Source organism: Ceratosolen solmsi, unplaced genomic scaffold (assembly GCF_000503995.2).
Source record: "Ceratosolen solmsi marchali unplaced genomic scaffold, CerSol_1.0 scaffold29, whole genome shotgun sequence".
Taxonomy (NCBI): Eukaryota; Metazoa; Arthropoda; class Insecta; order Hymenoptera; family Agaonidae; genus Ceratosolen; species Ceratosolen solmsi.
In genome coordinates this window covers 4,285,927-4,305,209 of record NW_011948417.1, presented here as the reverse complement: position 1 = coordinate 4,305,209, position 19,283 = coordinate 4,285,927, and the positions used below count along the sequence as shown (strand labels likewise).

The 19,283-nt window shown below is 27.2% G+C and overlaps 2 protein-coding genes across 2 annotated transcripts in view; both read right to left on the bottom strand.

Annotated features, from left to right (window-relative positions):
• Positions 1 to 354: 354 nt before the first annotated feature.
• LOC105359994 (radial spoke head 1 homolog) lies at positions 355 to 9,158 on the bottom strand. The gene is given in 6 exon segments (XM_011496765.1): positions 355 to 534; positions 2,662 to 2,865; positions 4,263 to 4,364; positions 6,390 to 6,637; positions 7,342 to 7,561; positions 9,030 to 9,158. Coding segments are annotated over 6 exon segments (1,035 nt in total). The 5' UTR covers positions 9,111 to 9,158.
• A 1,202-nt stretch (positions 9,159 to 10,360) lies between these two features.
• Positions 10,361 to 19,283, bottom strand: part of LOC105359993 (RNA-binding protein 42) — a 29,994-nt gene continuing 21,071 nt past the window's right edge. The window contains exons 5-6 of the mRNA XM_011496764.1: positions 11,028 to 11,153; positions 10,361 to 10,696 (exon numbers count right to left, since the gene is read on the bottom strand). Coding sequence (XP_011495066.1) covers positions 11,029 to 11,153 — 125 coding nt within the window. The 3' untranslated portion in view covers positions 10,361 to 10,696; position 11,028. The remainder of the gene's footprint in view (positions 10,697 to 11,027; positions 11,154 to 19,283) is intronic.

The window sequence follows — 19,283 nt, the reverse complement described above, 5'->3', positions numbered from 1 at the left end:
CCAGCTGAACGTGGGAAGTCGTGGCAAGAAACTTTTCTCGCAACCTCGAACAAATGCAATTTGGTAATGATAAAATATAACGAGGCTTACAGCCTAATAAAATACTGTCGAATTTTATTAAAAATTCACGTCCAAGTTATTGAAAGCGAACAATCGAGAGATTAATTTAATATATAAATAAAATTATTCATATTTTTTTTCATAAGCTACACGCACGTTTCATATTATAAATGCTAACACGCTGTAAAAATACTTTTTCAAATAACTTTATTTTTAAGTCAATATAATTTCATCGTGTTTTATCAATAATGTCGAATAACAAGGTAATGCTGAGTATTAGATACGAGGGTGGTGTCATTGAGTTACGTCAAGTGATACGTAGGGACCATCGACGACCTCCTCTGTAGTCTCCTCCTCCTCCTCGTCCGCATCGCTTTTCTTTGGCTCATCATTTTTCTTCAAGAACTCTTCCGCATCGGAGTCCGAGCCCTCGCAACCACAAGCTTTGCACGAGTCCACCGAATCCTGCGAAAGCTAATGTGGCCTCTCGTTATATTCCACTCTCTTTAAACTAAAAACTTAAAGCTTTCATAATGAATTAAAAAAATGAAAGAAAGAAAAAAAGGTATTTTATTGGCGCTTGTTTAGCACCGACACCTCCGCACATTACGATTAAATTACGATTACATGACAGATGAACGACAGTTGAATTGTCACACTAATTTGAAATTGGTACTACTTTTATTTTTATTATTAAACACATCTTAACAATGCATAAACATTAATAATATGCTGAAAATATTTCAATGACCTTTGTATTTTCAACGAATGATTTTATAATGCTTCTAGGCTCGAATTTAATATTTAAAACAAAGAAAAAGAAAATCATTGAAAAAAAAAAAAAAAAAAAAAAAAAAAAAAAAAAAAGAATGTACATGCAGTTGTAAATTAGAAATTGGCATTTCAAATATAGAATTGAGATATAATATGAGACAAGGCCTTTTTGCATTCTCTAAGCTTCCCGTCACTTGCTGAATTTTTTACAACTTCTTTGCCCAATCCAATAATTTATTATCACGTATTCTCCTTTTACTAATTATTCTCCTTAATGTGTTAATTATGTATCTGAGAAATTGGTGATTTTATCAAGCGCTACGTCACGTTGATCAGGTTGATGTCGAGACTAATGCATTAACCGTAAAGCGGAAATTCCTGTTTAAGACGCTAGTCCGGCGACGGAAATACATTTTGGTAATCCGCCGCTGCTTTTCCACTCCTCGCACTTTCCATCCAAATGCGGAAACGAATTTAATGCGAAGACGATCGTCACAATGACGATGCCAAAGTCGATGATATCGAAGCTATCGATGGCACGATTATTATTTGCCTTGGAATATTCATCAACTAACTACCCATTCTACTTTCATTTATAATAAATATGTCGATCTAATAATTACGCAGCTATTTCATATTTCACATCGTACGAAACGGCTCCTTTCACCGTTCAAATTAACGAGTAATTGTTACTTCCGATTGTAATTCAATAATAATAATAATAATAATAATAATAATAATAATATACATATCATTCATTTATATTGCTTATTTTGCGAATTCAATTTAACCTTCAAATACTTAGGTCACTTGGACGCATAAAAATTATATCTAATTTTCATTAATTTTATTTTAATAAAATACTGTGTAAATATTCCACGCGTTTAAAGCCTCAAATTAAAGCGTATGAAATACGTATGAAAATCAATATAAATTGTATGAACTGTATACTCATAGTGAGCAAATAATTATTAAAAAAAAATTATTCAGAGGATTTTTATTAAATAGAAGCGAGCATTGTAAAGGACTATCGACGATATCTTATTATTGACTTAATATAAAACACATTAACAGCATAATAATTATATTATTGCATATTGCACAATACATTTGTACATAGAAAACATTTGATTTTATTAGCTCGGCATAATATTTTCAATTTCAGATAATCAAGTTCTTAATTAAACATTTCGCCTACAATATCTTATAGACATTTTCTCGTATTTAAATATGAAATTTATCAAATGCACTTGCGCGAATGCAATGGCGCGTACACAATTCATTATAGTTCATTACATTGATGATATATTCATCATATTGATTGCTTAGCAAATATAATTGTCACGTAGTAACGTTGACGCGAAAAAATTTTTTTTCCTTTTTCTGCCATTCAATATGAATTGTTGCTAAATGGCTGATACTTAATTAAAATCTTATTTACTTTGTAAAATAACTAAATGTACACAATTGAAATTAAATTGAATTTATATAAATAGTTTGCACGCGTTTTGAAATAAGTTCTATCAATGAGATTTATTGTAAAGATCTAATAATGTATGTATTAAATAATTTTTATTTTCTCCATTAAAAACTTGTGCGTGTCGTTACAATATAAATTAAAAATTTTTCAAACAGTTCCTATATAAATTCATTGCTTTAGAAAATGTTGACTTATTAATAACAGTTCACCCCAATTGTAATTTGTAAATTATTGTAAATGCAATTCCAAGAAAAGCTTATTTATTGACGCCTAATGGAAATATTTATTCCTTAATCAAATCCTTACGACTAATAATGAAATTATACTCCCCGGGGACGAAGACCTACCGTTTCTTGCAGTGGCATCGGATCGGGTGGCAGCAAATCTGGATTATAAGCCGTTACGCATCTCGCCCGCCAATCCGAAATAAAACCCTTCCTTAATGGCGCCGGTTTTTGATCCTGGAGCTTCAGTACCTCGACTTCAACGCTTTCCTCCTTGATACTCGTCTCCTCGATCGCGACTTCTTCCTCGTTCGAATCATCTGTGGACTATTTCAAACAGTCGTCGATACATTGCTTAATTGCTTTTAGCAGTTTCCCTCAGCGTTAAATGCTTATGCTTATCACTTTTATCATGGGATTTAATCCCTTGATTTAATCCCCTTATCAATGGGAAATCAATGAAAACGGAGGGATTAAAAGATCGCGAGAATCATTAGAAAACACTTATATATTCTTCAGTAGCACTTTTGAAAGAAAATTTTTTATCTGCATCTATCGGTTAACAATCATCGATTATCCAATGTATATTAGAAAAAAATAGGACTCTCTTTTTTTCCTCGGACATCATGACAATCGCGTTAAAATAATGAGAACTCAATTCTAATGGCAATGAACTAATGACATTGTTAATAAGAAAAACATAAGGGTTTAAATTTTATATTTCTCGCTATTCCGAATCAAACTAATGCAGACTTCTTGATTAGGAAACAGTAGAATATTAGAATAATAACTCAATGATTTATCTTATAGGCGTGAATATTGAAAACCGAGCAAGAAATTTACGAATGAATTGTCATATTTTTTGCTTTTCACGATGGCATATATACAAGAACATAAGTCTTAAATGAAAAGTTAAAAGAAATTTAAACAATGAAGATATTCAAGAAAATTTTCATTCGTAGAAGCTATAAATTATACGTATTGTTCAACCATAGATTTTACGATTAATTTTGTCTTGATGGTTTAATAAATAAATTCTTAGCTTGAATTATCATTCGTAAGCCTTATTATCTCTATTATTTGAAGAAAAATTTAATGGAAATTCGGGCATTTTGTTAAATTATAATATATTACAATTTGATTACATTATTAATATACTAAAATGGTCAATTTTTTTCTTCGATAGTTAATTCATCTAAACAATTATCAAATTTTAACAACAGTCTTATAATTTTGCAGAATTTAAAACTTTTTAGGACAAATTTAATATGTGAATATTATTAATATCCTTGGAATATGATTTACATCTATTTAAATGATTTTTAATGTAAATTCTCAACAATTCAGGCTATCCAATTTATATCTTATAATAATAGTTGTAAAGCTAAACTATTCCATAATCGTAAGTATATTATATTATAATGCTAATATAAGCAAATGTCTAATATTGCTATAATGCATATAAAAAACAAAACAAAAACAAAAAAAAAAAAAAAAAAACAAAAAACAAAAAACAAAAGAAAAAACGAAAAAAAAGGCTTTTAGTTTGTTTGATTTTTTGAAAGCTCAAGAGCAACAATAATTGAAGCAACTATGCATATTATATTAGATTAATATTATATTTTACATATTTATAAGAATATAGTGTATAGTCTAGAAATAAATGAAAAGTCATAATTGAGCGAGACAATATAATAGTGATAGCGATAGGACTTCGTCTTTACCTCTGAACATTCGTCAAGGTCGACAAGCGGGTCTCGAACAAGCGCATAATAGCCGTGTTGCATGTATCCATTCTCAAAGATGTAACAGCCGCGGCCGAAAGGCTGTTTAAAACATTGACAAATCATCGTAAACAATCAGCTAATTTTACAAATGTGCAGCATAGATCGTAAAATTTCCCCTCCTCGCAATTACAAGTAAGACGTATAAGATGTTTCGAATGTTTTTCATCCCCAATGAATTTAATAAGATTCCCAATATTGCTCGATGCAATGTAATTTTTAAACATCAAACCCAATACTCACAAATACGAACAAATATTATTCGCACATTTAATTGCAATAAAAGTAATTTTTTTTCGAATGCACAATATACGTGAAAATTATTAATAGGATAATTTGTTAAATATTAATAAGTATTTCACGGCAGCACAGTATTATTTGTACAATTATACTGATTTTTTTTTTTGCAGAGATATCTTAACTGTGCATACGGAAAATGCATTTTCACAAGTACATGTTAATGGTAATTGTGTTATTAAATGTGACATTCTTGAAGCTTTGCTTAGCCGTTTCGTAATCATTAATCTCGATTAATAATGCCAAACAAGTAGGTTTATGAAGGAAAAAAAGAACAAACTCAATGATTATTCATTTAAACATAATATCACGAAAATTTTGATCATATTACGCATTTTAACGATATCTGATTGAAAATTAATGCTCATGACTGATAATACATCTCCATAGATCAATAAATAATATTCGATCATGATACTTCGATTTCAGATTTGGAACTTCGATTTCCCGAATAATCGTGCACGATTAAACTTGAATATATCGAAATATGACAGTTCTTACATGATTTTATATAATTATAAGAAACTTTCTACGATCAAGTGAAAAGTATTTTGCGATTGCGAGTATGTACGCCTACGTACATTAATTATATTTTGCATTGACGAGTTTGCTGATACAATTACAACATTATAACAAAATTAACGTAACTTAATATCTTAATTACGATTTACCTCATAATAAATCAAAATGAAGTTTATAAACAATTATTAATATTAATTATCAAATATCTTTATAATTAAAGCGTCTTTTGAGTGAAGTAGTGTGCGTATTTCAACGTTTGTGGATATAAGTAAAGAAAGGATAAAACAAATTTCCATAAAAACTTGGGATGTTTTATTTGAGAGAAAATAGAACGATAGTGTGTTGGTTAGAAAATACTTTGCATGTCACGTGCTCATTTTCGCTTATGCAGACATTTTTTTATTATAACTCTGTATTTCATGAGAATGAGTAACGTGTATTATCTAAGAAGAGTTGAAATAAGAGTTAAAATAAAAACATTTAATGCTCTTAAATTATGATATCTTTCAACCTTCTTCAAACAATAAGTTATCAATAATGAATTCGATTTTTTTATTTTTTACATAATTATTAATTTTTTTTTTTTTTTTATAATTATAAAACAGGGCTCTCGGGTCACTGAGAAGACACGTGAAACTGCCAATATTTTCCGATCGTCGGATAATACGATTAAACAAAGCTTTAATAATTATTTGTCTTTATTATTGTGAATTTTTATTTTTTTTTCAATCCTTTTTTTTAATTCACAAGCTTCACTTTCAGACAATCCGAAGGTTAAAAATTATCGAATATTTTCTTATTTAATTTTTGCATAAAAAAAAAAATCTTTATAAAATACATAAAAAAAATGTTTTATGTAAATCGTTTTACATTAAGTTGAAATAAAATTAAAAAATAAAATTGCAATTTACATTCATTTGAAGCTAGCTCGCGTGAAACAATTTTCTAAAGAACTGGGCATGAGAAATGTTTCAGTCCGGGGATAAGCGTATGATGGCGCTGTTTATAAGGAAAATGAATTCGGAAAAGTCAAACGACAATTATCGAACGACAAATTAGGCCAGCTGAGCAATCGCATAACGATTAAGGGCAAATAAGCTTATCAGCCATGAAAAAAAATTGTGTCTACCTACACACGAACGCATAAAAAAAAAAAAAAAAAAAAAAAAAAAAAAAAAAAGCATGAAAATAAGGTCATCGTCATTATCCCAATACCGTTACGCACTTTTTTCTAGCCATCTAACTCACCAAATTCGTGTCCCAGTAGCCGTGGAAGCGATGCTGCGAGTGGATAAGCTGTCCAGCTCCGTGCATGCGATCGACGATCCAGGTACCGTAGAATCTACTCCCGGAGTTTTTGTAGATGTAGGTTCCGAGTCCGTGGCGGAAATTCCGTTTCCAGTCGCCCTCGTATATGTCCCCGTTACAGTAGTAATAGGTACCGAAACCTGACTTACGATCATGTCTCCACTCCCCTGCAATTCATCAAAATTCTCCTTCAAAAGCATCTTCAACTCGATATCCTTGTCCCCGCCCCTCACTCACCCATCCTTTCATCCTCAAACGAATTTCAAACGTTTACTACTCCCCCTTTTTATTCGCTCAACTATCGTAATGTTGATAATTAATTAATTGATTCATGATGACATATCGCTATGTATGCCCATAAGCTACTTTTATCAAATTAATCACTACAGATGTGAATAATTCTTCTTGTTTATTTATTTAATTACGCGCACTGTATGATGTTGTACTGACGCAGATGCTGCGTACTAGCACTCTTTACAACGTAATTTAACATTCAAAATGACATTGTATGGTCGAACATTAAAAAATTAATTTTATTGCCATGAATAAGACTGGCTTGAAAATAAAATTGTATATATGAAAAGTTGCACAAAGAGTATATTTTTATTTAACCCCGCCACCCACAAAAAAAAAAAAAGAAGAAAAAAAAACTATGACGAATTGAAATAATTTTCGTTTTCTTTAATCACTAAATAATCTTATGATAAATCTAAAATTCAAATTATTTATCCGCAATTCCATAAATACAAAATATAGGCTTGTATCGAGATAACATAATTGAATAGGTATAATTGAATAGCCGTTGCGTAACGGTCAAAATGGGTAGTAACGAGCATCCGAGGAGTTCTTCAGGCAACGCAACGATCTGCCCATCGATAACGCGGGTTATGACCTTCGTATCGGCTGCCGTCGGGGTAGATGAAGATTCCACGCCCGTGCTTCTCGCCCTGGCGCCAGTCGCCCTCGTATCTCGGCCCGGTCTTAAACACGTAGGTGCCCCGTCCGTATCGCAGGCCCTTTCGGTATTCGCCGACGTAGAGGTCGCCATTCGGTAGAAGGGCCTTGCCGAATCCGTGGCGTTCTCCGGTCTTGTCCCTGTCCCCCTCGTAGCGCTAGGGAACAAACGAGTAAGACTCGGAAATTATTTTCGAGGTTAGCCGTCAAAAAGCCCAGTCTACGCCTTGATTATATCGAATTTCCGGCAGCTTTGCCGCATGTTTTCTCAACTACATCACCAATATTTGGAGTTAAGCGACAATCTATGGCGTTCAAAGTATAAGCGATGGATCTCTCTCTCTCTCTCTCTCTCTCTCACTTTTTCTTTTTTTTTTTTTTTTTTTTTTTTTTTTTTTTTTTTTATGAAAGGAACGCAATCTTTATAATTCTGCTAAAAACGAGAAATTTAAGGGCTTCATATATATATATATATATATATATATATATATATTCATTAAAACATTCATTTTTAAAATGCATATTTTTTGCCTGACATTCGGCTATAAATTAATTTGTAAATCGAAATATCGTTTTGTGAAATTTTGTATTTATTTTACTTACTTGGATATGCAATTTTTTTTTTCTATCTTGTACGATAGCACAGTTAACCTTATACTCACTTATACTTTTTAACCAGTACATACTTAAATTAATCTGATTTCGCTTTACTATTGGCGTTGTACTTTTATTGCGAGTTATGGCAATAAAGCAGACTTAAGAAAAGTAAAAATAAACAACTTTGTCCATTAGCTTAAATTACATTTCATTGTTAATCATTTACACAATTCCGGTTATTTTACCATTTATAATATTACATTATTTGGATTTGCAAATAACAAATATTCTGTGTTAAATCGAATAGTTTCATTCATTTCAAAATCAGTAAGTTCATTTTATTTTGAAAAATTCCTCAGTCTTGCATTAATCCTACCTATATGAATTGAATTCATATTTAAATTTTTTAATGAACTGTTTACTTATGGGAAATCGTTATTCATAAATGCGTGGGATCGATGATTTATTAAAAATTCATACATATTTTTCTTTTTATAAATACTGATTTCAGAATTTTAAGTAAGAAAATATTAATGCAAAATAAATTCAAATGAAAAGCTAATATTATTTCCAGTTACACTCATTTCTAGTAAATATCCCTTTTCAATTAATTCTACTGCCTATCGCAAGTATAAAAATTATAGACAACGTACACTAACAATTTTTCAAGGAATCGAAAAATTTAAATAAGTATTTATGCAACGGCATGCCAGTAAAGAAAGTACTGGGCTAATATTTTTATTGCGAAAGTATGTAGCTAAAAATTAAATAAAATATAAAATGTCTATTAGAATTTACGTGTATACTTGAATGGGTATATTTATGTTAAAATGATTGTAAAATATAATTATTCAACGTTACGTTGTTTTTTTTTTTGATAAATATATCGATTGCGTTGAAGCAAATTTCAGAATAACAAATCATTACCACTTGTTAAATTTAGTTAACCTCAACTTTTTCATTTATTTCGTTTATTATTCAATCATAACATGTTAAATTAATTTTTTAAATATATGGATTAACGCTTACCCCTATAGGATTTTTCTCTTCTTCTTCTTCTTCTTGTTCTTCGCCATATTCGTCCTCTTCAAATGACTCATCGTCGCCCATTTTTTCCGTGAAAATTAATGCGGCAAATCGATTAAGTCATAATATAATATAAACTGAAGTTTTTTATATAGATGTAAGAAAATTTGACAGATGATTGCAGATTAAAATTTTAATTTATGAGACAGAGCTACATGTTGAATGTCGGTATACATTATTTAATTTGTGGCAAAAATAGTAATCAATATAATAACAAAAATATATATATATATATATACGAATAAATCCTTACATTATTATACTATTACATTGTTAATCTATTGTATTTAAAGAAAATTATAAAATAATTAATATAGCATGTTTTTACAATATAGACTGCATATTAAATAAATTTATAAACAATAGAATATTAAATTACTCGTGTAAAAAATTTAAACATTTTAAACATAAATTTTATTTCATTATATTACTTTATAATTTTAATCCATAAGATATAATAAATTATTGCCAACAAAATTTATTAACTTTGTAACGCAGATTTTGCACAATTAGCTTTATTATTTGTATTTTACAATAATACAAACTACGATAAAGAAATCTATAAGGATTAAAATAATTAAGTAATAATAATAATTCATTTAAATAATATTATTATAAAATTGTTTTATTAGTAAAATTGTTTATCGAAATTATAGATAAGATTTTATATCCACGTTGGATAATCAATTTAATCTATTATTTTCGAAGGAAAGCGGGCTTTTGAATACCATTCCATCTGCAATAGAAATTAAAAACTTTAAATTTATTTTCTGATAGATTCATATTTCAATGCAGTTACGTTACAGCGTTGATCAATAAGATTTTCTTCGTCATAAACAAAGTGCACTCGATATTTAGATATTTCAATAGACTTTTTACTTTTATCGTGTAAGTATAATGGTGCGATTGTAAAAGGAGACATGCAAATCTTAGAGATATTAGAATTAAGAATTCAAGTGGACAATAATTAGTTTTCCGAGTATTGCTATTATATATATATATATATCACTCATTAAATAGCTGCTCGATTCAACTGAACTTTTCCATCCTACCAACCAACACACCTCTAATGCGTCTATATACAAGCGCGTGTACTCACATCAATTTCCACAAAATTAGGACTGGATTGAATGGTATAAAATAAAATCGCAATTTTTTTTTTCGACTTTTATATGATTTTATTTGATCTTTATATACATATTTATTTATCTATTCAAACAGTGTTTCTTTTTCATTTTTTTTTTTTTTTTTTTTTTTTTTTTTTTTTTTACAATTTAATATATCATACAAAATGCTTCAATAAACTACAAGATGTAGTCGACGAGATTTAATTTACTTACTTTTACTTAGTAAATGATGTTTGATTCACGTCCAATATTATTTTCCCAAGTATGTACATTATAGACATTACCATCATTATCGTCTCTTGGTTTTTTCTGTAACATATAACCCTGCACAAAGTATTCTAATTATCGCACAAATTCTGCACAAAATAATTCTGTAATTTAACTCACTTAATATATTGTCACTAAGACGATTATTAACAAAAAATCTTGTCAATGTTGTTGAATAATTTTACTTTCTTTTCACAGAAATTTCAATGCTAAAGCCTAAAAAACATGAAAATTTCTCATTAACGCAATCGTCTTGTCCGTGCTAAACCTTATCAACAATCGCTTTAGCCTGTTCTATCTGCTTGTAAACGTCATTTTTACAAATACTCTCTTGCAGAATAAGATTATTAGAACATTTCTCTTCGCAATCAGGATAATGATGTGAACGTTTAAAACATATTACATTAATGATCGCACTTAAGGAAGTTGTCGTGTGTTCGTGTAGGTTATAATATTATTATAATTAGAATAATTTAGATCATTTTCATTCATATTTATACATGATGTATTTCTCTTTATAAAATTAAATTTTTTTATTGAACTTAACTCTATCTTCCGGTTAACAGACCAATTAATGCCTGCTTTTCTTTTTCCTTCTTTCGTACAGAATCCAAATTACGTTGCTTCCAACTACTTTTACGTAACTTAATTGGACGAGACCCAACGTATCTCCCTGAAAAAAAAAAAAAAAATTCATATTCTTAGTTATACAAGAAGTTTATCTTTAAATAATTTTATGGAGTATTATTATCTATTTAGTTTCAGGTATATCAATAATAACAATGCCTTTTTATATATTAAACTTCATAAGTCTATAATAAACGAAATCTTTTATCATTTCAGATCGCACATATGTACACTAAATCGATTTTTAAATAGCAATTGCATAAAATAAATTGTAAGCGTTCGTATTTCGTTATATAAATTTTATTACGTAATTTTTGTTTATCTTTACTACAAAGAAATACATTTTTGCCACATTATCGAGAGGAAAAGGATAAGGTAAAGTTTGAAAGCATAAAACTTACATTTATAATGTTCAGATGTATTAATTGGCTTGACTATAATAATTACAGTCAAAGTGTATCGTCAGTCACAATAGAAATTTTATAATAATAATATCATAAGATAATATAATTAACTTAACCATTAATATTTTTACGAAACCTTTAATAAATTCCTATTATTGAGAAATATCTTTAGGATGTTAATTGAATTATTAAATAAATTTTTGTGTTTGCATACCATCAGTTTGATATAAAAAAAAAAAAAAAAAAAAAACCAGGTCTCTTATTTTGTAATTAAAAATCTTCATTTGTTTATATAAAAAGTAGGTAGAAATAGTTTTTTATGGCATGTTATAATTGATCATGGCCAAGCACTGACATCAACATAAATGTTAAATAAAATGTCCATGACAAATTTTACTGGCATTCAAAATAGGTATATTTCAATGGTTTTACGAATAAAGATTATTAATATCCTAAAATCATCAAACAGTGATTTTGCCGTGCGATTTCGGTTCCACATTACATTCGAGGTGCAAAAGATATTTATTTATGAATGTGGATTAGATCATCACTCGCTCAGCTAAATCTTCAGATCATAGTTCAAAAGATCACTTATTTTGGTTGATGTAATTACATTATTCTTATAAAACATGCATTGTTTAACAAATAATAATAGCGTGTTCCGTTACAACTTCCTAATATATTGTATTAATTTTATCAAGAAATATAATTTATCGCGTATATGAAATATCTTATAAATTATTTTGTTACGCATACAAATGGATAAATTTAATTTAATGAATAAACAACAGATTTAATGGATAAATAATAATTTTAGTGATTTATTATATTTTGATTATTATTTAAAAAGATAGATTAAAGATAGTAATTCTGTATGATTATAGTAATATTTACAAATATAGTCGTATTTGTATATAAAAAGTATAATTGATCGTACAGTTTCATCTCTGTATAACTTTATAATTGAAAAACACTCACTCTACATATGAATGACTAAATACAATTAATAAATGAATTAAGATTAAACATTTTTTTTTTCACGCATATAAATTCAAATGAAAAGTCTATAATGGTAATTAATAATACATTATCAAAAATTCTACGTCATTTATTGATAAGTAACTCTTGCTCCTACGTAAAAATTTATCTTTACGCCATGTATTAAAATTATAAAAGTAATGTATTAATGAAAATATAAGAGGAAAATAATCAAAATAAATGTTGTTTCACTCCTGTTTTTCAATGTTTTTCAATGTTTTTCAATGTTTTTTTTTTTTTTTTTTTTTTTTTTTTTTTTTTTTTTTTTTTTTTTTTAAATACATTATAGCAATATTGGTAAACATTATTGCTTTCTGAATATAAATTGACATATTTTTCACTTCATGGTTATATCCTTTCCTATTTGAATAAATATCGTATTAAATTTCGTAAGATTGATATAGCATTTTCTAAAATGTTAAATTATATTTTAGTATTTATAATAAAAATCTCTATAAATAAGAGTTTAACGTTAATGAAAACGAAATAATACATAAAATAAATGTAAAAATCGTCTCATTAACGAGTAAGAGTATTTAATAATAATAAGCTTATTATTAAATGTCTATTTAAAACTCTATTATATTTTAATACAATTTAATGTTAAACAAAATTTATAAAAATCTGGAAATAGACATGTTTGAACTACTTTCGATATTTTTGTTCACATAATACACTTTTTTCGTAATATCGTCCATTTAATCAAAATGTATACATTGATAAACTGATTCACCGATAAGCTTTTTAATCAATTTGAATGAAACTGATAGTTTTGTCAATAGAGTAAATAAAGTAAATACATAAATAGTGAAAGTACGTACGTGTATAAGAGCGCGTGTGGGCGCGCGTATTTGTTTCATCCTAATTTAAAATTAATTTTAATTAAAATGATTATTTTAGTGCTAATTATATTTACGATAAAAATTGTAACGACTGCTAATCTTTCTATTTAATTATAAATTTACAATATTCATATTTAAATAAAAATAATTAAAGAATATTTTTTTTAAATTAAATATTAAATAAATATTTAAATACAAAATTCAAAGATTTCTCTCTCCCTCTCTCGATATATATATATAAATTGATAAAAATGTTTCAAATAATGTCAATTGTTCAAGTGTATTCAATGTACATTTGGACATTACTTTTTATCAAGACTCTTCCGCACTAAAGCGAATAATGAAATCAAAGAAATATAACCCATTTTCGTTTAATCATTTCATCAAGACACGTGCCATGTATTTAAGATATAAATTTTTATTTAAAAAAATTAAGTGTCTATAAGTATATTTATATTATTTTACTCGACTTATAACAATCAATTTAATATATGGAATTGGATAATTTCTTCTTATTCTAATGTTCAAGTACATTTAGTACTTGAAAATTTGTAAGAACTTTTATCTAACAATAATGCTGATACGATTGTATGTAAATATATATTGTATTTAAACATTATTAATAACAGTAATTGGTATAATATTCAAAATATCGGTAATTAATCAAAACAAAAAAAAAAAAAATATATCGTTATCGAATTTAACTGTAATAAATTTTTACATCGCCGATATTATATAAAAGATTTTTTTCTAGCATTGCATATTTCTTTACATATTATGGACACGTTTTTAATAAATGACAATAAATTTAATTAAAGTATAAGGCAATCTATTCTCATCGCTTATTATCATTAACGTTTTTTCATACAATTATTAAGAATGAAATCTAAATGAAACATAAAAGTAAAAACATATTTTACTTTATTTATTCGATCATATAAACAATCCTAAATATTATATATAACATTGCCCTTAAAGAAAATAATAAAAATATTGATGGTTATTATGGCTATATTCCCATATAATATTTTAAATGTTGAACTTCACATATTAAATAACTATTCAGATAATGCACCATTTGCGCATCTGTTAAAATATTAAAATAATATAAAAATTAATTTTATGTTTTTAAACTACGTTTTTATCATAATATACGTAATCCTTTTTAGGTAAGCAGAACATTGTAAATAAATCGCATGTGGTTTTTTGATAGATTGTGGGTTTTATCATACGCACTCTAATGCTTTGATTTTTTTTTTTTTTTTTTTTTTTTTTTTTTTTTTTTTTAGTGCCTTTAATCTGTGATAACAAATAGTTAATCTTAATTAAAAGTTGCTAAAAAATATAAAAGTTTTGATGATTGCATAATATTTTGAACGAAATTGTGTAAACTATATCTTATAATACTTGAATTACAATAATTTTTATAAAGAAAAAATAAAAATTTCTTTTTACGAAATTAGAAGAAAAATCGTTAATAAATGATAACAATATAATATATTTAATACAAATGATAGCAAAAATTATTATATTTGAATAAATATTTTGATATAAATGGAAGATGTTACTGGCTATTTTATTATTTTAATGATTTATAGAACACGAGGGAATGATGAATTTGTGAAAAATGTATAAATAGTGAGGAATTTGATGTAGGTCGCGACATACATTTTACAGTGGTTAGTTTTTTTTTTTCTAATTTGCCTGCTTCACTGCAATATATAAAGTTTTATGCGCTATTCATTCTCTAAGAAAGCAATTTAAACAGATCAATTAATTACATTGTCAACAACAATATAACTAAAATTTATCTATGTTAAGTATTAATTAAGTAAAGTTAATACTTGTAATTATTCAAATGTAAGCAGTAATTCTATCAATAATTTAATTTTTTCAAAAATTTTTTTTTTTTTTTTTTTTTTTTTTTTAATTTTGTCATATGCATCTCATATTCAAGTAGTAACATAAGATGCAAACTTACATTTCAAATAATTCAATTTACAGCAATTAAAAAATTATTAAATACATAATTAAATTCAATTATTATTACAGATAAAATTCTCTATTATAATGTTAAACTTATTTCTTTCTAAAATACTAAAAGTATATATTGATAATTAGAACTTTTCAATTTTTATTCTAATTTTATGATATTAATTAATCATTGTGTTTATCTTTATTTAATGTTAATGCTATCGTTTAAAATCTGTTATTTTATATACATGGCTTTGTATATTTTATACAATTATGTTTCATTCGAAACTTTTAAAAATTATTATGTCAGTTATAGTTTTTCAGATAACAATATAATAATACATATTTTACATTTTTATTTAAGTATACAAAATAATTGTCTACTTCTAAATTCTCCTCATAACATATTTAATGTAAAGTTCATAAGTTATATTATCATTTTTAATGATATTGAAAATGCTTAAGACTGTTATTTAAATGCGATCAAAGTTCTAGATTTTGTTAATTTCTGTATAAGGTTTTAATTTTTTATTTTTACAAAATACATTAATTATAAGTCAATGATCTTAATTTTTTTTTTTTTTTTTTTTTTTTCACCTAGGTATTACAGCGACTATTTTAAAACGTTCTTCGTTCAAAAGAAAACAAAACTATTGACAAGTAATAAATGGTTCTCATAATAATCTATTTATACATATGTGAACAAACACGTGTGGGTGCACGCGAATAATAGTATCTTGATTGAAAACCAAGTTATTTTGATGAGTAATTATGCTTATAGTCATTCAATAAATTATAGTGGGATAGATGAATTGTTTAGCATAAAGAAAATGATGTAGTTAAAATTATTTTTATCATAATTTTAATAAACATTGAATCTTTATCCTGGATTTTTTTTTTTTTTTTTTTTTTTATTAATAATATGGCCTAAGTCAAGCTATCTAAGTATGAGAATTTTTAATAAAATATTCTTTACAGTTCGTTAAATAACATTATTGATCAGAATTTTTATATCAAGCTTGTGAAATGTTTATGTTACGATGTTTTTTTTTTTTTTTTTTTTTTTTTTAAGCAATATTCATAATATGAAATACATGTAGAGGAAAACAATGAAATTAGTCTTCAATATATGTGCCATGCTCTTAGCAAAGAAAGAAAATGATATTTTAAATGCAAACATAGACGGGATTGCAATTATGAATGGGAATATATATTTTAAAATAAGAAATATCAGAAAATTTTGGAGATAGGATAAATAAAGTCTTAATCAATAGAGAATATTAAAACAAAATTGCCCTCTTAAAAAATGAAATTAGAATAATCGTCAAAAACAATATGCAAAATTTTATTTCAATTTTTAATATCCTTAGAAGAGTTCTAATATTCAAAGAATACCCGATGAAATTCCAATTATTAATATCATCAGACCATTATCCAAGTAGCGAGAAATATTTGTCACAAATGATTCATCTTCAGTCGCTGGTGGCGAAAGTTATAAATCGTCGTAATCGGCGAAACGCGGCTGACCGAAGTAAAGCCAATTAATTAATACTCATCGCTCAAAGGCTGCTGGATAAAATAATAGTGCGCCTCCTTCGTAGGTTCGATGCCATTGGGAGGACTCTAAAGCGCTTGTGTGCCGCGAATCAGTAGTGTAAATTTGATCAGGGGGTGCAGCTCGTCGCCCAGGCTCGACCTTTGGATCATTCCAGCGGGTGCCCAGGGTGACTCGCGCTCACCTCATATATCCGTTCAGTGCTTCATCATTTTCGCGGCACTCGCATCACAAGTCGACCTCCGCTTTACTCCTTCCACGGGCTCTGACGCCTCGGCTACTTGTTGCTCCCCGAGGCTCGAGAATTGCGCATTTCCTCGGAATCAAAGTTATTATGAGGAACTGATGTTCTACCTGACTTGGGAGCTTACCGACTAACGTCTCTGGCTCCATTTCACCTAGCACTATTGCTCTATCAACAAGAGTCGAGCTAAATTTACATTTTCAGTTTATTTTCATATCAAAAAGTCACTTATATTTTTAAAGCCGTTGCGTGAAATAGTGGTTCGTCGGTATTTAATTTTAGACACGAGAGAAAGCGCTAGAAAATTTTAGAATTCATTAATTGATTTAGCGTTTATGAAATTCTTTTCGTTTCCTGCGTTTCTCCTATTGTTTGGCTCTCTTTTAAAAATGGCTGAAATACGCCTGAAAGCGCCTGGATATCGTACATTAATTATCATTCGAAATTACGAACTCTCTCGTTTCTTTATTAAAATACATTTGCAATTAGATTGTTTACGAATAAATCGAAGGTGCGTTTAATACAGTATAATGAATGTTCGTTAAATCGTAATTGAATGAAAATTTAGAAAGTTTAGTTCAGGTTACTTCAAGATGCGGAATTGATGATATTGTTAAACTTTTTCAGCGCTCTAATTCGTTATAATTTTTGTAAAGTGTTCTCGCACATTTGCTAGAACTACTTGTTGCGCCGGACTAATTCCTGTTTATGCTACTAACTATTGTCGCTAATCTTATTTTGAAAATTATTAATATAATCATGTCAACTTAACCGTTTTTCCATTTGAATCAATAAATTGTGATTCTTAATGCTAGTAGATTTAAATTTTGTTATTATTATTATTATTTAACAATCAACTCTTAATTTGTTAAGAGTCCTTGCAATAATAATAAATAATTTTTTTTATATCTTCAATCCTATTGCCAAATAATTTCATATCTTACTGTAATCCCTTTTTTTTTTTATATGTTTCATTCCCTTGTCACTCTCAAATTGAATCTAATCAATCACCCTATCTTATTCTAAACATTTGTCATTGATAATAAAGCTACATATTTTTCAAACTAAATGGTGATAAAAAAAAAAAAAAAAAAAAAAAAAAAAAAAAAAAAAAAAAAAAAAAAAAAAAAAATAAAATTTACCCTGGAAGTCCTTGTGTTAAAATTAAATTACAGTTAAAATTATCATATAAATAAAAATTTGTAAAAATTAATCTATTTATTCATTTCTTTCAATATTATTTCTAAACATTTATATATAACAAATTATTCTAAATGCTAAGGGAACAATTTTTTTTTTATCTCATTTCAGATATAATTTTGTTTAAATTGCAGAGAGAATGAACGTCAAGTTAAGTTAAATCCAAAGCGTTTATTGATATTCCAAAAGGGTAAACGCTGACTAGTAAGTAGATAAGTGGTAGCCTAATCAAAGGGAAGCTTGTATTATAAGTAAAAGTAATTATTTGTTCCGCTTACTGGTCTCTTTAGAATATTTACACGATTATAATTACTCGATCGAATAATACAATTTATTTATTTATATTCATACAGTTCTTTCGTAACTGTCAATTGTTCTATTGTTCACTATTTAAAACTAAAAAATTAAACAACAAAATGCTCATTAAACATTATTACTAAAGTAATTATTTTGAGCGTATTTGTTCGAGCACTTACAATATTCATAATAAATAATATATTTTTTTAATTATTATTGATATTTCTTGAAAATTTATTTATTATTTTATACCATAAAAACGTAAAATTAACTTTGAGCTAACATTCCCTTGATTGTCTTAAAATCTCAAAATATATTCTTTAATAACATTGAGTCATGCGTTTTAATTAAAGCTTGCTTAATAATAAATATCTTAAAAATGGAATAATTCATGTATTCCAGTGACGTCGCCAAGCATATATTTATTTTTTTTATAGAGTGGCCGTGTAGTATTAACAATGGGAAAAAATATCGTTGAAACTATCCAATTATTACGACATACATTTAAAATTATAAATTTATGTATATGTTTTCTAGTACCATTACTAAATTTAATTGATACTTGTAGTATTTTTATATAAACACTCGTTCGTTCATTCAATCGTACTTCATTCGTTCGTTC